Source organism: Daphnia magna, linkage group LG6 (assembly GCF_020631705.1).
Source record: "Daphnia magna isolate NIES linkage group LG6, ASM2063170v1.1, whole genome shotgun sequence".
Lineage (NCBI taxonomy): Eukaryota > Metazoa > Arthropoda > Branchiopoda > Diplostraca > Daphniidae > Daphnia > Daphnia magna.
The window spans coordinates 3,202,071-3,222,465 of NC_059187.1; the positions used below are offsets into that span (position 1 = coordinate 3,202,071).

The window sequence follows — 20,395 nt, forward strand, 5'->3', positions numbered from 1 at the left end:
TAGTTCCCGTAGTCGTAGTGGCGTAATTAATTTTTAATTACACTTTCATAAATGTATTTAACCCTCAACATTTTTTTTATTATTTTTTTGGTTTTTTCGATTTCTTTGACCACATTAACATCGCAATTGTCATGAATTTACATAAATTTTGCCGTCAATTTTTGAAACCCCATTTTAATGCCAGGTATTTCAATGGGTCATCCTCTTTCGGCAATTACCTACACTTGATGTTAAGCTTTTGATGTTTAAGTGTTTTCAACACACAAAATCTAAATAATTCCCGCCATTTTGCCTTTAAACTTTAATCAAGCCCCTCCCGAAACTGTAGTCAACTGATGGTCATTCATTTTGGTGGGATCCAATCGTTTGTTTGTTTGTTTTCTTTTAGTTTCGTCATCGCACGTTGCTTACACACCATTTGATGAATTGATTCTTTTTCATTTGCATTTGAATTTTGTGTGTGTGTATTTGTTTGCGCCAGGCATGCCAACTCGACGGCAATCGTGAAAGCTGAATTTTATAGTTTGCCAATTGTCTGATTTAGCACAGCCACTTGATTCTTTTAATTCGTTCGACATTGCAGTAGTGGTTTGTACGTTTTTGCCCGATTCACGCCCGTCTCCCCCCTCCCTTTTATGTTTTAGACGAGAATTTCTAATTAGCCGTCATTGGTAGAAAATATCTGAGCTTTACATTTGTTTTTGAAATCAGGCGATAAAAGAGTCTTTGCTTATTGTTTGTCTCTCCTTTTTTTTTTTTTTTTCGTGGTTGTTTCTTGTGTATACTCGGGTTCTCGAAAATTCGTCGGCTGGTGCAGACATGAACCGCGAAACGGATGTCGAGATGAACAATACCGGCGCGGCCAAGATGGCCAACAATAGCGGCAGCGCCGATGGCACAGCGCCGACGCCCGTTGAGCTGCAGGGCTACGAGGCCGTTGACAGCGTCATGCGCGGTATTCTCCGCATTCCGAAAGACACTCATTCAATCCTTGATCACTTTTCCCTAAAGCTCTTCAATCCCCATCAACCTTTAACGCTTTCAAATGATCAGTTAACTCTAAATTTCTGTTTCTGTTTCATTTTTCTCTGTGTGTGTCTGTGTGCAGATGAATCGATGAACAAACTGAAGAACAAGAAAACAGCCAACAATGCATCGGCTTGCGTCATCGGAATGAATAGCACTAAGAAACGACCCGATGAGCTTGTCCTCGACATTGACTGCCGTAAAACTGCCAAAGACGATGACACCATCAGGTAGCATGCACAAAGCGGCAGCGCTGAATCGGCCCCTCTTCTAAATTCTCTTTTGTTTTGACTGGCTACTCGACAGTTACCAATCTTACGGGAGCCATTGCCACCGGATAACGAGGGATGACAGTCATAAGGGCAGCTTACGCGTCGACTATTATGACGAGAAGCGCAATGTCAGTAAAGAAGATTTGGACGGATTTCAAGGTACGAAGACGCGCCCTATGTGCCCCCTCTCCCCCATTGATTTGGGTTTACTTGTTGCTGTAACGATGCATCGACTAATCCTCTTGGTTCGCCTACGAGACTTTGGGATTATAGGGGGAGATTAGGGATTAACCCACGGGGCGGGATGGAATTAAATGCCTTGCTAATGTTTTTTTCACGCAATCCCCTAAGCAGATGATGTCGACGACGGTGAAAGCTTTAAAGGTGAAGGCCAGGAAGAGGGAGACGAAGAAGACCGGCCGATGGCAGAAGAAGATGGAACCGATGGCGAAGCGGAGAAAGCTGCCGTCCTGAAAATAGCAGCTCGCGTGGACAGCGAAGAAGATCCGCAATACCCCGACGCTTGCTTTCCGGATCATTGGTACGAGAAGGTTCCCATCATCAAAGGCAATGACCAGTCGCCGTTCTGGCAAGGCTGGGCAATGTTGAGACTCAAGACTTTCCGGCTCATCGAAAACAAGTATTTTGAGACGGCCGTTATCATCATGATCCTGCTCTCCAGTTTGGCTCTCGTAAAGATATACGTTATTTGATTTATTATCAGGCAAAACAATGTGTCGAGCTTATTTTTTCTTGTCCGTCACAACAAATCAAAATAATCCACTCTTCGCTTAGGCTCTGGAGGATATCTACCTATCGGAGAGACCTGTCCTCCAGGACATCCTCTACTATATGGATCGTATATTTACTGTCATCTTTTTCATCGAGATGCTCATCAAGTGGCTGGCGCTCGGCTTCAAAAACTACTTCACCAACGCCTGGTGTTGGCTCGACTTTATCATCGTCATGGTATGTAATATTTTATTTTATTTTATTTATTTGTTTGTTTTTTTTTCTAATGTAAAACGGATGCACACGCCGAACCCCTAAAAAGAAATGGGTGACGTAATTGGGATTTGAACGTGTCAAAAAGCCATTCGTGCTTGTTGTGTGAAAGAGAGAAAACCGCCGCGTGTGTGTGTATCTGGGAAACAGTTGGAAGAATTAATGGCTGAAATTAAGGTTTTCTTATTATTAATCAAAAAGCAAAAGTTTCATTACAGGAAAGAGAGCCGCCTGTCTGCCTTTTCGGCGTATCTTTTGTGCTGATATTGATCGTGTGACTAATCGATCGGTTGTGTTTTTAAAGGGCGCAGTGGCGTGACGCGCGCACTCGACTTTTTGATGTAGCCACTTTTCTTTTCTTTTTTTTTTTTTTATTATTCCTCCTCCTCTTTTCCTCCCCTCATTTCCTTTGGTTTTCGCGTCGTGTTGTTGTGTTGTTTTGAGTGCACGCGCAGCGGACAGTCAGAACAAAATCCGTTTCTTTTTGAAACCCTCCGTTATGGGCCGTACACGGCACCAAGTCCGCCAATCTATGCTGCATACATAAATGAAACATCATCATGTTGTGACACCACATCATTTTTTTTATTTTATTTTTTTTTTTTCCACGGCACATTAAACTTGTTTGTGACTCCATTAGCTCTCGCTGATCAACTTGGCGGCCACTCTGGCCGGGATGGCCGATATTCCCGCTTTCCGCTCGATGCGCACACTGCGGGCGCTCAGACCGTTGCGTGCCGTTTCGCGCTGGGAGGGCATGCGTGTAAGTTTTTGAGTACTTCTATCGTATGTTGTTCTAGCCGTTGCTGCTAAATGCAAAACTGAGCGACACAGTTTGTTTTGTTTTTTTGAAATATAGCGACCACCAAAAGGAAAACGTCTTCGAGAATGTAAACGCGTAGGATTTTTTTTTTTTTTTTTTTTTGTTAAATGCTAATCGAATTAAATCAAGACAAATTCAAAGAAGTCGATCACGGAATAAGCCACATTTCAACATTTTTCAAATCTCTTTTCATTTCCCGAAACTCTTGATTCTTACACATCTACGCGTATACCCCTCCCGACCGCGCCGTGTGTGTGTATGTGTGTACCAATATTTCCAGAGGCGGCTGTTTTTGGATGTTTTGATAGCCCATAAATTAATTGCAGCCCGCGGAAAAAAAAAATGTGTCTAATGTCCGTCGCTTTTTTTCTCTCTAGCCTTCGCGTGCTGTCTGTGCTCTCTCTCTCTCTCCTCCTTCTGCTGTCCGCTAACCATTGTTGTTTTTTTCTTTCCGTTTTAATTTTAATTTTTTTTTTTATTTATTGTTTGGCCATGTCCATCTTGCGTTTTATTTCATTGTTGCTGGCTTCTGATTAGTGGTTCTCATTCTGGCCGAATAGAGAGAACGCACCGATTGTTTGAAACGAACAAAACTACGACGTGTAATAGGTCTACATAGTGTCTGCGATAGGACTTGTGTAGATCTATCTTCTATCTCTCTTTACACTTGATATCTTGTGAGCGTGATTGCCATTCCTCAATGTGTGTTGGTGGCGTGCGTGTGTGTCTTTTTTTTTTTTTTCCTTTTGAGTTTGATCTCTTGTCATCCAGTTATTTGTGCCATGAAGGCAGCCATTGACAACTGGATGTCAAACGCTTAAATATCTGTCTTGTTGTTTGAAAAAGGAAAACCCGCCAAAGAGAAAACGACAACAACAAAAGAAAAAGAAAAAAAAAAAACCCATAACCTGAGTGGTAATTGTGTTCGTGTTGTGTGTGTGTTCAGGTCTCGTTGGTGAATTATGTGGCCTCGCTTTTTGGTGGCGGCAAGATTCAAGCGTTCAAAACGATGCGAACTTTGCGAGCGCTGAGACCGCTGAGGGCTTTGGCTCGCTTTCAGGGCATGAGGGTAAACAAACCAAAACAAAACAAAACAAAAAAAAGAAAAATACTTCTACTATAAAGCACCCGCATCTCTTTTTGCTTTCTTGTTTGTTTTTGTTCATTTCAATCTTTCTATTGAAAACGTATCATCACCTTTCTTTGTATTTTCGGCTTGCGCATTGCAAACTCACTTCAATCGATTCAATTGCATGATCGTCGTGCTTGCCAACGGGCCACACCCAATCTGCGCGCAAAGCACGAGTGTGCGGTGTGTATGCAACGTAGTGTTTTGAGCAACAAGAAATGTATGGCATGATTGATCTGTTGTCCGGGTAAACTCTGACACGCTTCGAATGTTATTTCATGTTTCCTGGCTTTTTTCTTTCGTCTGAACTTTGGTCGGGTGGCGAATAAGAAAAAAAGAATCAAACAACAAACTTTAAAAAAGGAAAAAAAAATTATGTTTCAAGCATGTTGCTCTTTGATCCCAATCCTCAAGAGTTTCTTTCTATTTAAATTCCCATTCTGCTGAATCTTTAAACAAAAAAAAATAAAAATACTTTCTTTCTTACACCGGAGATTTTGGGCGAATTGACGATCGTTGTCGGTTGCACATTACGTCATCACGAGTTTGCGTTCTAATCATCTGAGATGGATGATCGATAACCTTGCATACAATTAAAATAATTAAAAAAAAAAGCAAAATTAAACAACAAATACCGAAATCGGTACTTGCAAGAACCGGTAAAAACCAAAGTGAGCTCTCCATTTAGAAGTCCCTAATGACATGTAAGAAGAAGACTAAACTAAGAGGACGGTAAAATATTCAAAAATGAATCGGGATTGATTTTTTAGTCGAGGCATGCGTTTAGTTGGGTTTGACATTTCAACCACGTTTTGTATCGTTATAAATATAATCGGAAAGCAAAGAATTGGGCATGCAAAGATTTCCGTCTCAACCTCTCGTTCGTATGACGTAACTCATAGAATACGTTTTTTTTTATTTTTTTATTCCACAATACATTCCTTTATTTTCTATCGAATGGTTATGAATTCTGAGAGATCACTGTACTGTTTTTGCTAGTGCAAGATTTGATTGTATATAAACAGCAAGGCCAGTTTCCCTGTTTCGACTCGGTTGTTCCCCATTTTTAAAAGAAGCAAGAAATTAAATCAAAACGTGAAGATTGAGATTATCCTTTCATGATAACTGAAACTAATAATTTTTTTTTGTTTTTGTTTTTTTAATGTCCTGTCCTTTTCGTGTGTGTGTCTGTGTGTGTGCAAAACGACCTCCATAGGTGGTGGTTAACGCGCTCATCCAGGCCATTCCTAGCATTTTCAACGTGTTGTTGGTCTGTCTCATTCTTTGGCTCATCTTTGCTATCATGGGAGTTCAAATGTTCGCCGGTAAATATTACAAGGTAAAGATGAATTCGAATGAATGGTGGATGACACGGGTACACAACATCTTTTAGAGCTTCTTGTCAGACGCTTAAAATCATCAATTTCATTGCAGTGTGTCGATTCCGAAGGCGAAGTTGTCTCTGTCGAGTTCGTCAAGAACAAGACGCAGTGCCTGGAAAAAGCGAGCAGCAACTACACATGGCAGAATTCGCCAATGAACTTTGACCACGTCGGAAAAGCCTATTTGTCCCTCTTTCAAGTCGCCACATTCAAAGGCTGGATGCAAATCATGAAGGATGCCACCGATTCTCGAGACGTAACGTGACATTCTATTCCCTGGATCTTGCTAAACTATTAACAGCCGAATGTTCCCATTGACAGGTGGACGAGCAGCCCAAGAGGGAGGTCAATATCTACATGTACCTCTATTTCGTATTCTTCATCATCTTCGGCTCGTTCTTCACGCTCAACCTCTTCATTGGAGTCATCATTGACAACTTCAATGAACAGAAAAAGAAAGCTGGTGGCTCGCTGGAAATGTTTATGACTGAAGATCAGAAAAAATACTACAGTGCCATGAAGAAAATGGGATCGAAAAAACCCCTCAAAGCCATTCCCAGACCTCAGGTACGAACAAGTCCTGATCCTATATTATTCTTAGACAAACAAAATCTTGATTCGTGGCTCATTAACAGTGGCGTCCACAAGCGATCGTCTTTCAAATCGTCACCAATAAAAAGTTTGACATGATCATCATGTTGTTCATCGGATTGAATATGTTGACCATGACGCTGGATCAGTACAAGCCGGCCCAGATCTTGTCCAACATATTGGACTACCTCAACATTTTTTTCATCGTCATCTTCACGGCCGAGTGTAGTCTCAAAGTGTTTGCTCTCCGCCATTACTATTTTAAAGAGCCATGGAATCTATTCGATTTCGTCGTTGTCATTTTGTCCATATTGGGTTCGTAATTATCTCAATTTTAAATTTTGGGTTTTGGCTGAAATTAGCTGAAACCGGCCTTACCACCGGAATGTACTGGCGCGAATATGAAAACATGCTTTAGGTGTGTCGCGCCAGTACGTTCCGGTAATACGCCGGGTTTCAGAGAGCCCAGATTACAGCCGACGTCGCGGCAACTAATTTCTTTTGTTTTTGTACAGGCATGGTGTTGAGCGATTTGATTGAAAAATATTTTGTGTCACCGACATTATTGCGAGTGGTACGAGTAGCCAAGGTGGGCCGAGTCTTGCGTCTAGTCAAGGGAGCCAAGGGCATCCGGACGCTTCTTTTCGCCCTGGCCATGTCTCTGCCGGCCTTGTTCAACATCTGTTTGCTGCTCTTCTTGGTCATGTTCATCTACGCCATTTTCGGCATGTCGTTCTTCATGAATGTGAAACACAAATCAGGCATCGACGAAGTGTACAATTTCGAAACTTTTGGCAAATCAATGATCCTCCTCTTCCAAATGTCCACGTCGGCCGGATGGGACAGTGTCCTGGAGGGCATCATCAACGAGGTCGAGTGCAACTCACCGAATCCGGAAACAGGGGATCCTGGCAATTGCGGCCAAACAACAATGGGCATAGCTTTCTTGCTTTCCTATTTGGTCATCTCTTTCCTGATTGTCATCAACATGTACATCGCCGTCATTTTGGAAAATTATTCACAAGCCACGGAAGATGTTCAGGAAGGTCTAACTGACGATGATTACGATATGTACTACGAGATCTGGCAGCAATTCGATCCCGAAGGCACTCAGTACATCCGTTACGATCAGCTTCCCGATTTCCTGGACGTGCTGGAGCCACCGTTGCAAATCCATAAACCCAACAAGTACAAAATTGTTTCGATGGACATCCCCATCTGTCGGGGCGACCTCATGTACTGCGTAGACATCCTGGACGCGTTGACACGCGACTTCTTTGCCCGTAAAGGCAACCCAATTGAAGAGCCGGTGGAAATCGACGAAGCGGCCCAGGCCATCGAACGGCCGGGGTACGATCCCGTTTCGTCGACCCTGTGGCGACAGCGTGAAGAATATTGCGCCCGGCTGATTCAAAATGCCTGGCGACGACACCGTGATAAGCCGCGAGGTTCGGGCTCCACTGACGGCGAAGGTTGCAGCGGTGCTGGAAGTGACACTGGAAAAATGACGGGCGAAGCTGGAACCCACGAGCCTTCGTCTATTTCAGCCGTTGCCGGGGCAACCAGTGACTCGCCCCACCAACAGACAGCCATCCTGATTGACAGTGATGGTTTCGCGACGAAAAACGGACACAAAGTAGTGATTCATTCACGATCTTCGTCCAGTATCAGTTCACGGTCAACGGACGTATGACCGCGACCAGCCTCGCCCACTATCATCAGCTCATCTTCTTCTTTTTAATTATTTCATATGCTATATGGGGTAATCAAATCACATACACACACACAGAGCACTTAAACAGGTAGCGAGGCAAATTCAATTTCAATTTGCTGCACATTTTGAGACGGCATTTTAATTTTATTTTAAATTTTTTTTTAATTTTTTTTTTCGCTTTTTCTCGCCAACCTCCCCCTTCCTTCCTCGGAAGGATTTCCCCACTCCACTTGCCCGTATATTTATGATGATTGATTTCATCCGATATCAAAGCTTATTTAAAGAATGCATATATTCAGCACAACGGCAAAGGCTCAACGTTGCAGAATTATTTTCACAAAGATAAATTGCAATATCAAAAAAAAAAAAATAATAATAATAATTTGTTTTTTTTTCTTGGTCATTCGTTTCGTCGCCCGCTCTTTTCAAATCCTCTTGTCTGTTTATTGGTCGATTCCAATTACTTTAATCGTCATAAAAGATTATCAATTATCGTTTGTTGGTCACTTTTGAAACGACATCCGAGGTCCAGCTCTTTAACTCTCTTTCTATCGTTATTCCTCTTATTATTAATATTATTATCGTTATTATTAATATCGTACAGTTGTAACAATACAACGTCAACGCAATACTAAAAGAAAACAAACAAAAAAAAAAAGCGTTTGAGCTTTGGTTCGCAGCGTCAGCCTCATTTCGAGGTCGAAAAATCCCCGCACCGAGGCGAGTACAGTATGTACATCTGTGATAACGCCCTTTTCGTGAGCACAGCCATTTTTTTTTTTCAGCTAAAAACAACTGTTGTTTTGTTTCGTCTCGTTTCGAATCCGATTGCTATTTTCTGTCCCTTTTTTCCCCCTTTCTCTCCATTTCCTCCCCCACACCAAATCTGCCATCGTGTAAAAGAAAGACGAAGAGGAAGAATCACGAACGAACACCACCGTATACACAGCACATTTCGTCTGCAATTTACCGGCCTTCCATCGGACGTTTTTGATGGGCACACACACACACACACACACCAACGTATAGCAGACGTGCACATGGCACATAAAACACAACGAAGAAGTTTCACGGAAGGATTTTGCTGCTGTGTGAATTCCTCAACGGGGTTGAATGTGTTTCGCGGTTCTTTTCTAACGAGAATGTTCCCCTTTCTTTTGTTTTGTTTTACCAGTTTTTTAATCATTTCGTGTCTCGCAGAGCTTTGAGAAATGATTGTAATCTATGCTCGATCGTTTCCTTCTCCAGTTTTTGATTTTCTGGATTGTCTCCTCCTCTTAGTATGTTTATTCTTGGCGGTATCGTTTGTGTTCTTCGTTATTTCTAATAGCTAAACAATCGAAATGCGTTCCCTTGTCGTCCATGTCCATGTCATATTGCGACTCGGACCGGTACGAAATCTCAGTCTCGAATTTCTAATTTTTTTTTTAGTTTGTTGTTTTGCCTGAAAATACCACTTTCCAACTTAAGGAATTATATTGCAAATCGGTGGGGAGAAAAAAGGGCTATTCGGATTAAAGAGGGGCTTCACGTTCCAAGTAAACGAGAGTTGCGGCTTTTCGACAGTATTTTTTTTTTGTTTTCTAGGGCACATCTTTTCTGTCGCTGCCGTTTCTTTTTTCACAGTCCAACAAGTTGTTTTTTTGTTTTTTGTTTTTTTTAGCATACATCTTTGTACATATAGACGATAAGAAGCCTTACAAGCCTTTTAACCAACTAGACACATCTTTGAGCCCCACTGCGTTACTCATCGTCAGTGAAACAAAGACATTTTTTCTCTTGAAAATCTATTAAGTTTAGGGGGGGAATCCAGAATTATTTATTTCGATTACGAAACACATTATTTGAAAGTCGATCGGACGATCATTGGCACGATGATTTGATGGTCTGTTAAACCTTATTACACCCTACGTCCCTCCTCATTAAAGAAAAATCTCAATTACCTGCCATTTGCCATTTTAGGCTCTTATGTATATTTCAATTCAAAGTCGGTTCGATCACAAAGCGATCCATGGTTTTCAAGCCTCTTCGATGTGTGTGTGTGGATTGGCAAAGAAAAAGAAAAAAAACACACCCAATATAATTTGTTTTATGTCTCCCAAATTATTTGATAACTGTTTTGATTTTCTCTTCTCCTTTACTGCATCATTCTCTTTTATCTATCTCTCCTTCGAATTTGATTTCGGACGAATTCGCACCGTGTTTTATTCCCTCGACCGTTTATTGTATTGTTGCCGCTGTACATACTGCGTGGCCTCGCATTCCATTAATCCATGAATCAATACAACATTTTCAAATAAAAACACGTACACAAATGTGTTCTGTTCTGTTCTGTTCTCAGGCTGGCTCTACTAGATCCCAAGTCCAGCAGCACCGAGTGCTGAAACGCGCCAAAGACCAGCAGGGAAAGGGTAGAATTTTCATCTAGAAAACAAAGCCAAATGTAAGGAACGGCATAGTGAACCCTACTGGCTTTTTCAATCTCGCATTATGCTTTTGTCGCCCAAACGGTTCCAACTTTCAGCTGAGAACAATTAAAACATTTCATTATCGTGCATGTCATTGACATCTACATCATCTCTTTAATACAGCAATACCAAATACAAGACTAAACGTCTCATACAACCAACAATTCCAACAGCTTACTGTTTCCTTCCTCTTCGCTTCATGGATGTTGCGCAGCGCGGGCAATACCATTTCCCCTTGGGAGGGGCTGTTATGTCAACGCAAGCGTAATGGAACCATTCTAGCGGACACTGCCAAATAAAAATCATCGAGCTATAAGACCCGTATTGTTATGACTGAACAGTAAATCACTCTTACGTCTGGATTGTCACAGGCCACCATGTCACCATAACTGACTTGGTTGCACAAACAGTAGCGGGGTTCATCGGGATCTGGCGCCCATTCGCCTTCGACACATTCTTCGGTTTCCATGGCCTCTTCGGCGGCGACTTCCATTGGTTCACTTGGAACCACTGGCAATTCAATGACTGGTTCTCGCCTCCTAGGATCAAAAGCAATGAGTTTTGTTGCATACGGAGCAATTATTACTTATTACTTTTTCTGTTTCTTTGTTGAGTGGCCAGTAGACACCAAGGCCGTTGCGTTAGCCGTAACTTCACGTGCATCGACTGACGGGAGAGCCAAATTAGGGGTGATTCCCAATACACCCACATCAGTGGACTGCGTGAATTGCTGCAGAGCTTCATATGATGCTTTCATGCTTGCACTACGTCGACCTTGCTGTACCTAGAAAAGGGGTCGAATATTGTTTGAAAACCAGTAATCCAGCCAAATGAAGCCCGCGAACATTATACCTGTTGTGTGGCAGCAATCGCTTGCGCAGCGGCTGCGGCTATAACAGAGCTCCCCGAACTGCTGTGGCCTAATGTAGCCGAAATAGGGGTTGTAACCGCCAACGAGGAAGAAGGAATCGCTTGAGAGGCAGCTGGTGTATCTCCGTACCATGTTTTTTCTTGCACAGGTAGGCTAGCAGCACTACTTTGTCTATTCATTTGAGTTCCCCTGGACGTGTTAATATTCATTTAAACGAATGTTCTGTATACAATGGCATTGTGGAAATGTAAGTTTAATACCCAGCTGCACGCCTTCCCTCTCTTTCACGATCCCTTTCTGCTACTCGCGAATGGGAGTTTACATGACGATTTTCTTTTTGTGAATGGGACCCATTGTGCATGTCCAGTTCAAGCGAACCTATTATCAACACAAGATACAAAACAATTACAATCTCAGAAGATTAAAATAACATGGACTACATACGCTTTTCCAAGACTTCTGTGATTCCCCTGTTATCAGCTTCCAGCTCCATTTTGAACTTGTGAAGCTCTTGGTCCAGCCGACGTAGGTAACGATCAACCAAATCATACATTTGGTTGGCTTGCTGAACTTTTTCATCTTAATTTTCATCAAATCACTCGCAATAATAAAAAGCCACAAAATAATTAAATATTTGTGACAATTACCAGCATCATCCAACACTTTAAAATAGTCTTTACGAATATTTTCATATTCAGCATCTCTTTCTGGGGTTTTCAGCTTTTTTGCATTGCAAAACAAAACACGGATACGCTCCTCTATGCTATCTGTTGTATCTGTTCCAACGAAAACAGTTATTGTTGGGAAAGAAACTAAAATTCACCACTTATTCGAAAGTTACTTTGAACTTGCAAATCCATTTCGCGCATTTCTGTAAATCGATCCCTCAGTTCTTGGGGCAAATGCTCTATCACTACAGTGGGAAGATGGTAATTTTAAAATTTTAGTCAGAACTTTACCATCACTTGAAACACTGATCATACTTTCCAAATAATCTTCTAAATACAGCATTTTCGTATTATTCTAATTTCCGTCAACAAAAATACTATATTTTTCACAAAAGATTAACAACGCTTGGTGGGATGACGGATTGGCTTGCAGGCGGCTACTGTTTTATTTCTGTGGCTGATCTACAAGACTTAATATCTAGCCGCGGTGCGGCGTTACGCAGTCAACTGTCTTCTTCTTCCTCTCTCAGAAAATTTTAGTACAATTTCTTGCAAGATGCAACCGATGTCAACATCAGTCATCACGCAGTTCACATTCAGCACAGGTGAAGGTTGAAAATTGAAACCAAGGAAGACATGTGTCATTATACCTTTGATTTGATCTAGTTTGTGAGCCAAAAAAATAATCTTTAAACTTTTAAAGTATGTTTTCGCAATTTTAAGTATACACTGAACCTAAAAATTTAAGCTGAAAATATTTTTTTGCATGTGTCAAGATCCGAACCATCCACGAAAGAGATCATCTGCACTGGAATCATTCGTTACAAATTACCAGAAGGTTAGTGATATTGTTACGTTACATTACGTCATGTTGTGTATTGTTTGTTGTTTTGTATTGTTTTCCCCAAAAGTTCGTTTCACAAATTATAAATTGACCGAAAAAGTTTCTCATCTGGCCGTAGACTCGTGCCCCAAGTTCAGGTTGCATGTTCCATGTTTGCATTTACATTGCTTCGATCCCTCTAAGCCTCATTCAGGGCTTTTAATGATTAACAGTAGACGCCTTAACCACTAGGCTTGGCCGTCCATGTTAACTTGATTTTGAGAAACGATTTATCTTTCGTCCACAATGCAGTTAGTATTATAGAAGCTTTTTGAATATCGCTAGGTCCTTTCGATCATCCTTTATTAAATTAACTTGCCACTTTGTACATTTTTAGTAGTCTAGTTTTTTTAAATATGGATTGCACGTACTAACATTCTTTAAGATGAAAAAAACCCGTTTCCGCAGAAAATCTCCTCAGCACCCTCCCCTTGAAAAATAGGTTTATAATTTCCAGCACGAATCCATAATTTTTTGTGTGTCCTATGGGGTAACCCGTCCATAACCAATCGTGCTCAGCCACAAGGTATCATACAAATAAAGCTAAATGTATAAAATTCAAACAATATCATTCAGTTTATGGTTGTGTAATCCGTTCATTTCGCAAAAAAAAATAAATTTTGCCATAGCACACATTAGTTAATTAAATTAAAGCACAGGTATAACAGCCGCAACAGGTGCCACATAAAGAAGAAAATTAACATTGTAGTTTGAGAATGGTGGCTATGCATGGTAACCTTGGCGAGGAAGAGGTGATTACGGCAAACGCCTCAGTCCATACAAAAATAACGGGTCCATCAATCATCTCACGGGTGCTGCTATAACAACGACGGAAGGTATGATCTCCTCTCAGCACCCCAGTAATCCACAGAGTATGTAATAATTTTTTTTTTTCCCCATTCCTCGCACTTGAGCCACGTAGACACAAAGCAAGTGGCTTTAATGGAGCGCAGCTGGCTGTTAACCTAACTCTTTCCGAAATAGTTGTTTCTCATTCATTTGATTCAATTTGATTCACGTGAAAGCTATGGTGGTTTATTCCAAGCTCTATAAGAAAATGTCTAGATCTTCATCAGTCATTCGTTATGGCTTATTGCTACTATTAACAATGCAGGTAAGACTCTGGTTTTCCATTGTTTCTTGTCTAGTTTTCAGTGTATCATTCGAGATGTTTTTACATAACGTATTACTATTTTCTAACAGAATACAGCGACAGTGCTCTGTTTACGGGCTTCGATGATCAACGCGTCTACATCAAGAAATAAGTACGTCGTATCAACATTGGTACTTACTATGGAAGTAATAAAACTCTTGCTGATTCTCACTATCCTCATGACGGTGCAGCTGAAATTTTCCATACGAAAAACAGTCCAGCTGCTCTATAACGAAATAGTATGCCGACCACTTGACACCATTCCCTTGGCATTGCCAAGCTTGTTGTATGTCGTGCAAGACAATTTGATTATTTATTCACTATCATGTCTCGACGCAGCCACTTACCAAGTAAGAGCCCATCCCAATGGTCTTCTAAGATGTGAGGCGAGATCTCACACCTACACAATAATGTTTTACTAATCAATTGTTTTTTCACATCTGAAAGGTCACTTATCAAGCAAGAATCTTGACGACCGCGTTGTTTGCAAGGGGATTGTTAAAACAAGAATTGCCAGTTAAAAAATGGCTTTCTCTCTTCTTATTAATGCTCGGGGTAATTTTGACACAGGTAAGTTTGAAGCAAACTATACGTATTCTTAAAAACGGTAATGATCAGCATATTTAAATAGCTTAATTTCAATGAAGAAAGTGGTGATTTCAGTTTCCGTTCCCAAAGAGAAGGATCGGTTTACGTCTTCGGACTTATAGCGATTAGCTGCGCTACGCTGACTAGCGGTTTTGCCGGAGTTTATAACGAGAAACTCATAAAAAATGGAAAGCAATCGTCTTTGTTAATAAGAAGCCTTCAACTGAGTAAGTTATTAATTTCTCCTTGAATGATGCGATCACGCTCGCTTAGCAATGTTTCTTCTTCAACGCTTTCAGGCTTGTTTTCTGTTTTCTTCGCCTGTTTAGGCGTTTTAGTGAAAGATGGTGGTACTGTTACCAAACAAGGCTATTTTCATGGATATAGTCCTTTTGTGTGGTTAATAGCAACTATGCAGGTAACACAATATTAAAACCTAAAATCGAATATTTAATGTTTCTTTATTTCCATTAGGCATCCGGAGGAATAATAGTTGCTGGCACTATAAAGTATGCAGATAATATTTTAAAAACATTTGCCACTTCGAATTCAATTGTTTTATCTTGTATTCTATCTTATATCATACTGGATGATTTTAATCTAACACCGACATTTATTGTCGGAACTTTGTTCATCCTATTAGCTACGTTTTTGTATACGACTGCCATCGACAAGCGAAGTCGAAAGCTAGAGTTAACAGTTTTGTCAGAGTCATAATCTATGACTCTGTGCCAGGCCAGAGGGGGTAGGGATCAACGAAAATTTTATAAAACCTTTATTGATATATAAAAAAATAGTGTTGTCTCATTCTAATGTAGTCTGGAACACTATTCAAAAATACAATTTCATTGTGCAAATAACTTTTCTAAAGATCTCCAGTGACAAGTCATAATTCTCCACTTTTTGAAAGTATACTGTTGTGTTAATAGGTATAAAATCCTATTGTTTTCTAGTAGAGATAACCGAGATAGCAGTATAGTGTAATTTCACATGAGATTTTATACCAGCACTAACCTTAAAACCAAGTCGATTATTGACTATAAAAGTATTAAAATATGGTAACCACATTAACCTTTGTTCCCGCCTTTTTTTCTTTTTTGCTACCCTTGGCCATCTAGCGATCAATTTTGATATTCTTATAATGGATATTTGATTGGCAGGTTTGTTACTATTCGCAAATAAACTATGGTTCCATGTAAAAAAATTTTGCACATCTCAGTGAATTTTATGATTCAGTTTAAACAAATGTAATGCAAAAATTTATTGTGGCAACAGAGGGTCAAAAGCCAAACATGGTAGCGGTAGCAGAAGAAATTGATATCATTGCCCAAATGTCCATGCTGTTGCCGACTTGCCGCCATACTGGCTGTTAACTTGTGTTAAAAATCAAACGCTTGGAACATGGAACATGGGAAAGATTGTAAAAATATTTTTAAGGTATTTGACAAATCGGTAATAAAGTTAATAAAGGTTTTTTTTTGTATACTTAAATTAGCAGGAAAAACCTAAAGCTGGAGGATGATGCATTTGTTTCTCGTTACTAGTTTTGTCAACAAAAGGTAAATTGGTAAAATGAAACAACAAATGACCTATTGCTTTAGATCAATTGTTTTCACAAATGAAGATTTATTCCACAGTCTTCAGCTTCACAGGCAGACACCCATCCACAAAACCATTGGGTGGTAGATGATATAAAAATTTATTAATAAAAAAAATTTATACTTTAGGTTATTTATCACAGAGTCAGAGAACAACATGTGGAATCTGATATTCTAGCCCTGGAAACTGCAGGTGCCTTTCTGCTTCAACAAGGCTATAAAGCATTTATAATTTCAGGAGGTAAAGACTGAAACCAAAAACAAAGCACAGAAATTTTTTAGTTGGCTTTTCCGCTTAATGTTATTGTTATATTTACCTTTTAGAATCATAGAAGTGTATTCAAATGTTCAGGGTTGAATCGGTGAAATGGTTGAGCCAAAAAAGAACTTCATATTACTTTTGAACACGTCCTAACTCAGTGTACGCGGTTGATGCCCCACTATACGACCCAGCAAGCTTTAGGCTGCGGTCTTCCAGTGCTGGGAATTTGTTATGGCAAGCAAATACTCAACAAGGAGTTAGGTAAACAATTCTGTTTTATATCACATTTTTATCATTCAAATTGTTTTTGTTTTTTTCAGCAGTATTTAACATGTTAGAAATAACAATAATGTAGTAAAATAGTTTGAACGTTTTTATGTTTTTGTTTTGTTCTGTTAAGGTGGAACGGTGGAGAGAAAAGATGTTCGCGATGGGCAATTCAAGATCCAAGTAGAAACGGAGTGCCCATTGTTTAAAGGCTTAGAGACTCGGTAAATGGTATTACTGACCTATGGTGCCAGCGTAGACAAGGTTGCAGAAGGGTTGCGTTGCGTCGCAAAATCTTCGCGTCATATTATTTCCGCTATTGCTGATATTACTGAGTCCAGTTCCATGATTTGACTGAAAACGGTTTGTTGGTTTCCTTTCCATTGACTGCGAAACATTGATTTTAATGGCTAGTGTATAATTACAGGACGAAAAATGTTGCATAACTTCTTATTCGATATCTGTGGACTCACATTGGGGAAACGCCCTTTAAATTATTATTACAAGTGTGAACAAGTTACCTTTAACCTCTTGGTAAAAAGATGAAACTTAAATGTATGACTCATGGCTCAACGGTAGAGTATCGGACTGGCACGCTGAAGGTTTATGGTTCGGTTCCTAAAAGAGTAAAGTTGCACTTCAATGTGAAATGTTCTACAACGGTGCCATTGGTCGCTTAAATTGGAACATTGCAAATCCGATAAAGAGCGTATAGTTGAACGCATACTATGATGATAAATTCTTCCCAATTTATTGTTTGTTAATAAAAAAAACAATTTAAATTATACTTGTATTATATTAGAATTTATATATCACTATATTTAATCCATCATTTTTTTTTTTTTTTTTTAATTGTATAGCTGGACGCACTCCGAGGTTGGAGTATTGTCCGGAGTTTATATATTGTCCGGAGTTTATATCCATCATCAACAGTGAATACATAGAATACATGGGATTCGAACCATTGACATACAGCATTCCAGACCACAGCTCTACCATTGAGCTATGATATATATTATATTGAAATCTATGTCTTCAACACATTAATGTAGCTGTGCAAAGTTGTACATAGGGGATCAAATATCAATGGGGGGGATATAGGGGGGGTTGCCAGGAAGGTATCGCATCCGCCTTGCAACTCCAAGGTCAGTGGTTCGATTCCACGGAGGTTCCTGATGTCCTGGGCTTCCAACCTTCCCAGGTGTTCACCTTCCACGTCTGCCAGTCGGGTCGGGAAACTTCCCCATTGCGAAGCAATGGGACTGATATTTTGGCAATGTTTAATATAGTGACCAATAACAAATTTTAATAAATTGTTAGTTTTGATTCATCGGCGCGAACGCATATCCCTCCACTTGAACACTTTGCAACGGATTTTAACCGTTGGTCTCCTCTGCAGGAAGATTCCGCTCATATTGCTTGATCAATATTAAGTGTATATAAGATTATAATATACTTTCATTCAACCGAAACTGTTGATATATGTGGAAGTTATTTCGACTCATCTGGGAATTGAACCCTAAGTTACGGCGTACGGTGTCGATGCTCTACCACTGAGCTACAAGTCTTATAAATAAACTGTCTTTATTTTCGTGTTAATTGAGTTCAACAAATTTGGACTTAGAATATTTTTGTAGCATGATTCAAGATATTTTCCTATTAACATGTCCACTATAAATCCAACTAACAGAAATTACTACAATGTTTCATTTATCATTTAAAACTTCAGCCGGGGTTTGAACCTGAGACCTTATGATCCACACACCAATGTTATACCACAGACCTATGATCCTTGAAAATATACCTATCAGATTAGCATATAGTTTTACGAGCCTATAAAAATTTTCTTAACTTTTCGTGGCTTCTAATATTAGTGCTTAATTAAATATAACTCATGGCTCAACGGTTGAGCATCGGCAATGCACGCTGAAAGTCCGGGATCAATACCCGAAAGATTTAAATTAAAATCTGTGGAAGTATTCTAATACATCTGATATTCTAACTAATATAAATATTAAATACAAAATTAATTTGAAGATTAATAAAACTCTCGTAAATATGAGATTTAAGTATTGGAATGTCATCGGCAAGATAAATATATTGTGTAAACTCAAGGAAAGTATGAAAGATAAGTTTTTCAGAATTAATGTAAAATAGAATTTTTATTGGCCCCCTACGGGCTTATTATGAGTCAAGGGGAAACGGGGCTTCAGAAAAGAAGGGAGCCCAGATATGCACTTTAATTTGTCTTTAATAAAATACCGTAACATAAGTGAACGTTAATAAATCATGGATATTTCCAATCGCGCTTCCAATTATCATCCATTGTTTTGGCACCCAGCCTCAGTGAAAATCCTATTCTAATTCAGTAGGATTTATAGTCTACATTAAAGAAAAAAAACACAAGCTAGTATTAAATTTTTGCTGATACATCCACTTAATACAGTGAAATCCTTTTGGGCATTTTTCTTATAATTTATTACCAGGACATTGTGGGATTTAGAATAAATATCCTGTCTACTTTGGTTAAAAAATCCTTCCCTGTAGAAAAGAAAGGTATGAAATTGGATTTGTAATGTACAGCCACAACAAATTTCATTCCTGTCTAGTTCGGTAAAATTCCAAATCCTTCCCTGTAGACATAAAAAGTATGAAAATGGGGTTTGGAATGTACAGCATGCTGTTTGATAACAAATCTTGCTTGTCAACAGCAAACCCATTCACAACTGATTTCGTTCCCGAACGCTCTGTGCAAGTGCAAAAGGTGTATAATACTAATCCTGGAATGAGGGAAAGCCATGGGTTGTAAACAACCAATTCAAGTCCATATGTCCTTCGCTATCGTTTGTTTCGCGTGCGCCTTGTGGAAGAGTACTGGTGAAAATTCATCAACAGAGGTACGACATTTTCAATGCATGGACCGTTTAGGTTCTGCTCGATGGTACAGTGCCGTTTTGAACTGTTCAAATCGAGTAGTACGTACTTCAAATGAAATGTATGAATTTCTTATTTGCTTCGTTACTTCCTCACCTCCATCGTCTGCTGTTCTACGACCATAAAAAACCTGAAAGCTTTTGAAGATTATGGTTTTTAGGTCGGAGAACCAAGAGTGCAGCTCTTGATAAGCATGGGCTAAGTAAGCTATAATTACAGTCACTGTCAGCAACAATAAAAGTGACGTATGGGAGATTCCTACGTGGCTAAAAATTCAAAAATCTTTTGAAAATAGTATTTATTTTAAATGAAATTTTTTTTTAAATTTACCCTCGCGTTGACAATTGCTTGAAGGGAATGAACGCGCTTATTTATTTATTACAATGCTGAAAATATGTTTGCAGCTTTCCTTCAGAATGGTAAAAAATTTCGTATTGCAGACGTTCTAAGTTTGATTACCATGAATGTCGACGTGTCCATGAGTTACAGCGATTAGAATTAATTGTCTCATCACCGATCGTCCTCTCATTTCTTGCCAGCTGCGAATCTTACAATTTTTTAGTATCAAAAATTAATAAAGCTCAGAAACTTGTCGTCAACTATTGCATTTCCACGCTGACTTAAAATCTGAATCACTCGCACCATCGCCATTCCAAATTGTCGCTAGGGCAAAGAAAACTATTTTCTTAAAAGCCTTGCGAACATTATGAATATCAAATATTTAACAGTTCTCCAATAATGCCAACCTGCTAAATGTAGCT

General features: G+C 39.5%; 3 protein-coding genes and 1 long non-coding RNA gene across 17 annotated transcripts in view; 3 read left to right on the forward strand and 1 right to left on the reverse strand.

Moving 5' to 3' along the window:
• LOC116925534 (sodium channel protein para) overlaps positions 1–10,245 on the forward strand; it is a 33,624-nt gene extending 23,379 nt beyond the window's left edge. For all 3 annotated transcript variants that reach the window (XM_045175661.1, XM_045175662.1, XM_045175664.1), the window contains 11 exons: positions 818–955; positions 1,109–1,256; positions 1,333–1,457; positions 1,653–1,990; positions 2,094–2,267; positions 4,073–4,195; positions 5,472–5,594; positions 5,690–5,893; positions 5,959–6,204; positions 6,273–6,543; positions 6,744–10,245. In XM_045175661.1, the coding sequence (XP_045031596.1) occupies positions 818–955; positions 1,109–1,256; positions 1,333–1,457; positions 1,653–1,990; positions 2,094–2,267; positions 4,073–4,195; positions 5,472–5,594; positions 5,690–5,893; positions 5,959–6,204; positions 6,273–6,543; positions 6,744–7,921 (3,068 nt within the window). In that variant the 3' untranslated portion in view covers positions 7,922–10,245. The remainder of the gene's footprint in view (positions 1–817; positions 956–1,108; positions 1,257–1,332; positions 1,458–1,652; positions 1,991–2,093; positions 2,268–4,072; positions 4,196–5,471; positions 5,595–5,689; positions 5,894–5,958; positions 6,205–6,272; positions 6,544–6,743) is intronic.
• On the reverse strand, positions 10,145–12,412 carry LOC116925577 (inhibitor of growth protein 3). The gene is made up of 10 exons (XM_032932306.2): positions 12,265–12,412; positions 12,123–12,194; positions 11,929–12,057; positions 11,726–11,860; positions 11,542–11,659; positions 11,263–11,470; positions 11,004–11,194; positions 10,766–10,949; positions 10,589–10,698; positions 10,145–10,366 (listed from the first exon to the last, which is right to left on the reverse strand). The coding sequence occupies exons 1-10, from the start codon at positions 12,290–12,292 to the stop codon at positions 10,363–10,365; spliced, it is 1,179 nt and encodes a 392-aa protein (XP_032788197.2). The 5' UTR covers positions 12,293–12,412; the 3' UTR covers positions 10,145–10,362.
• Positions 12,413–12,499: 87 nt separating this feature from the next.
• LOC116925585 (UDP-N-acetylglucosamine transporter) lies at positions 12,500–15,433 on the forward strand. 7 transcript variants are annotated; one of them, XM_032932316.2, is made up of 9 exons: positions 12,515–12,651; positions 12,726–12,787; positions 12,861–13,668; positions 13,755–13,946; positions 14,036–14,335; positions 14,433–14,555; positions 14,617–14,800; positions 14,873–14,991; positions 15,048–15,433. In XM_032932316.2, exons 4-9 carry the CDS (start codon positions 13,860–13,862, stop codon positions 15,288–15,290), a joined length of 1,056 nt encoding a protein of 351 aa, XP_032788207.1. In that variant the 5' UTR covers positions 12,515–12,651; positions 12,726–12,787; positions 12,861–13,668; positions 13,755–13,859; the 3' UTR covers positions 15,291–15,433. The 7 variants fall into 7 exon arrangements, with proteins under 7 accessions (XP_032788209.1, XP_032788207.1, XP_032788210.1 ...); XM_032932319.2 differs by having other exon boundaries at positions 13,487–13,668; XM_032932320.2 differs by having other exon boundaries at positions 13,492–13,668.
• Positions 15,434–15,870: 437 nt separating this feature from the next.
• Positions 15,871–17,220, forward strand: LOC116925641. Of its 6 annotated transcripts, none has more exons than XR_006647985.1 (6): positions 15,871–15,993; positions 16,069–16,252; positions 16,315–16,412; positions 16,496–16,694; positions 16,834–17,063; positions 17,128–17,220. It is a non-coding gene; the product is annotated as an uncharacterized LOC116925641 (long non-coding RNA). The 6 variants fall into 6 exon arrangements; XR_004395633.2 differs by having other exon boundaries at positions 16,069–16,132; positions 16,198–16,412; XR_006647984.1 differs by having other exon boundaries at positions 15,872–15,993; positions 16,069–16,132; positions 16,301–16,412.
• Positions 17,221–20,395: the final 3,175 nt, after the last annotated feature.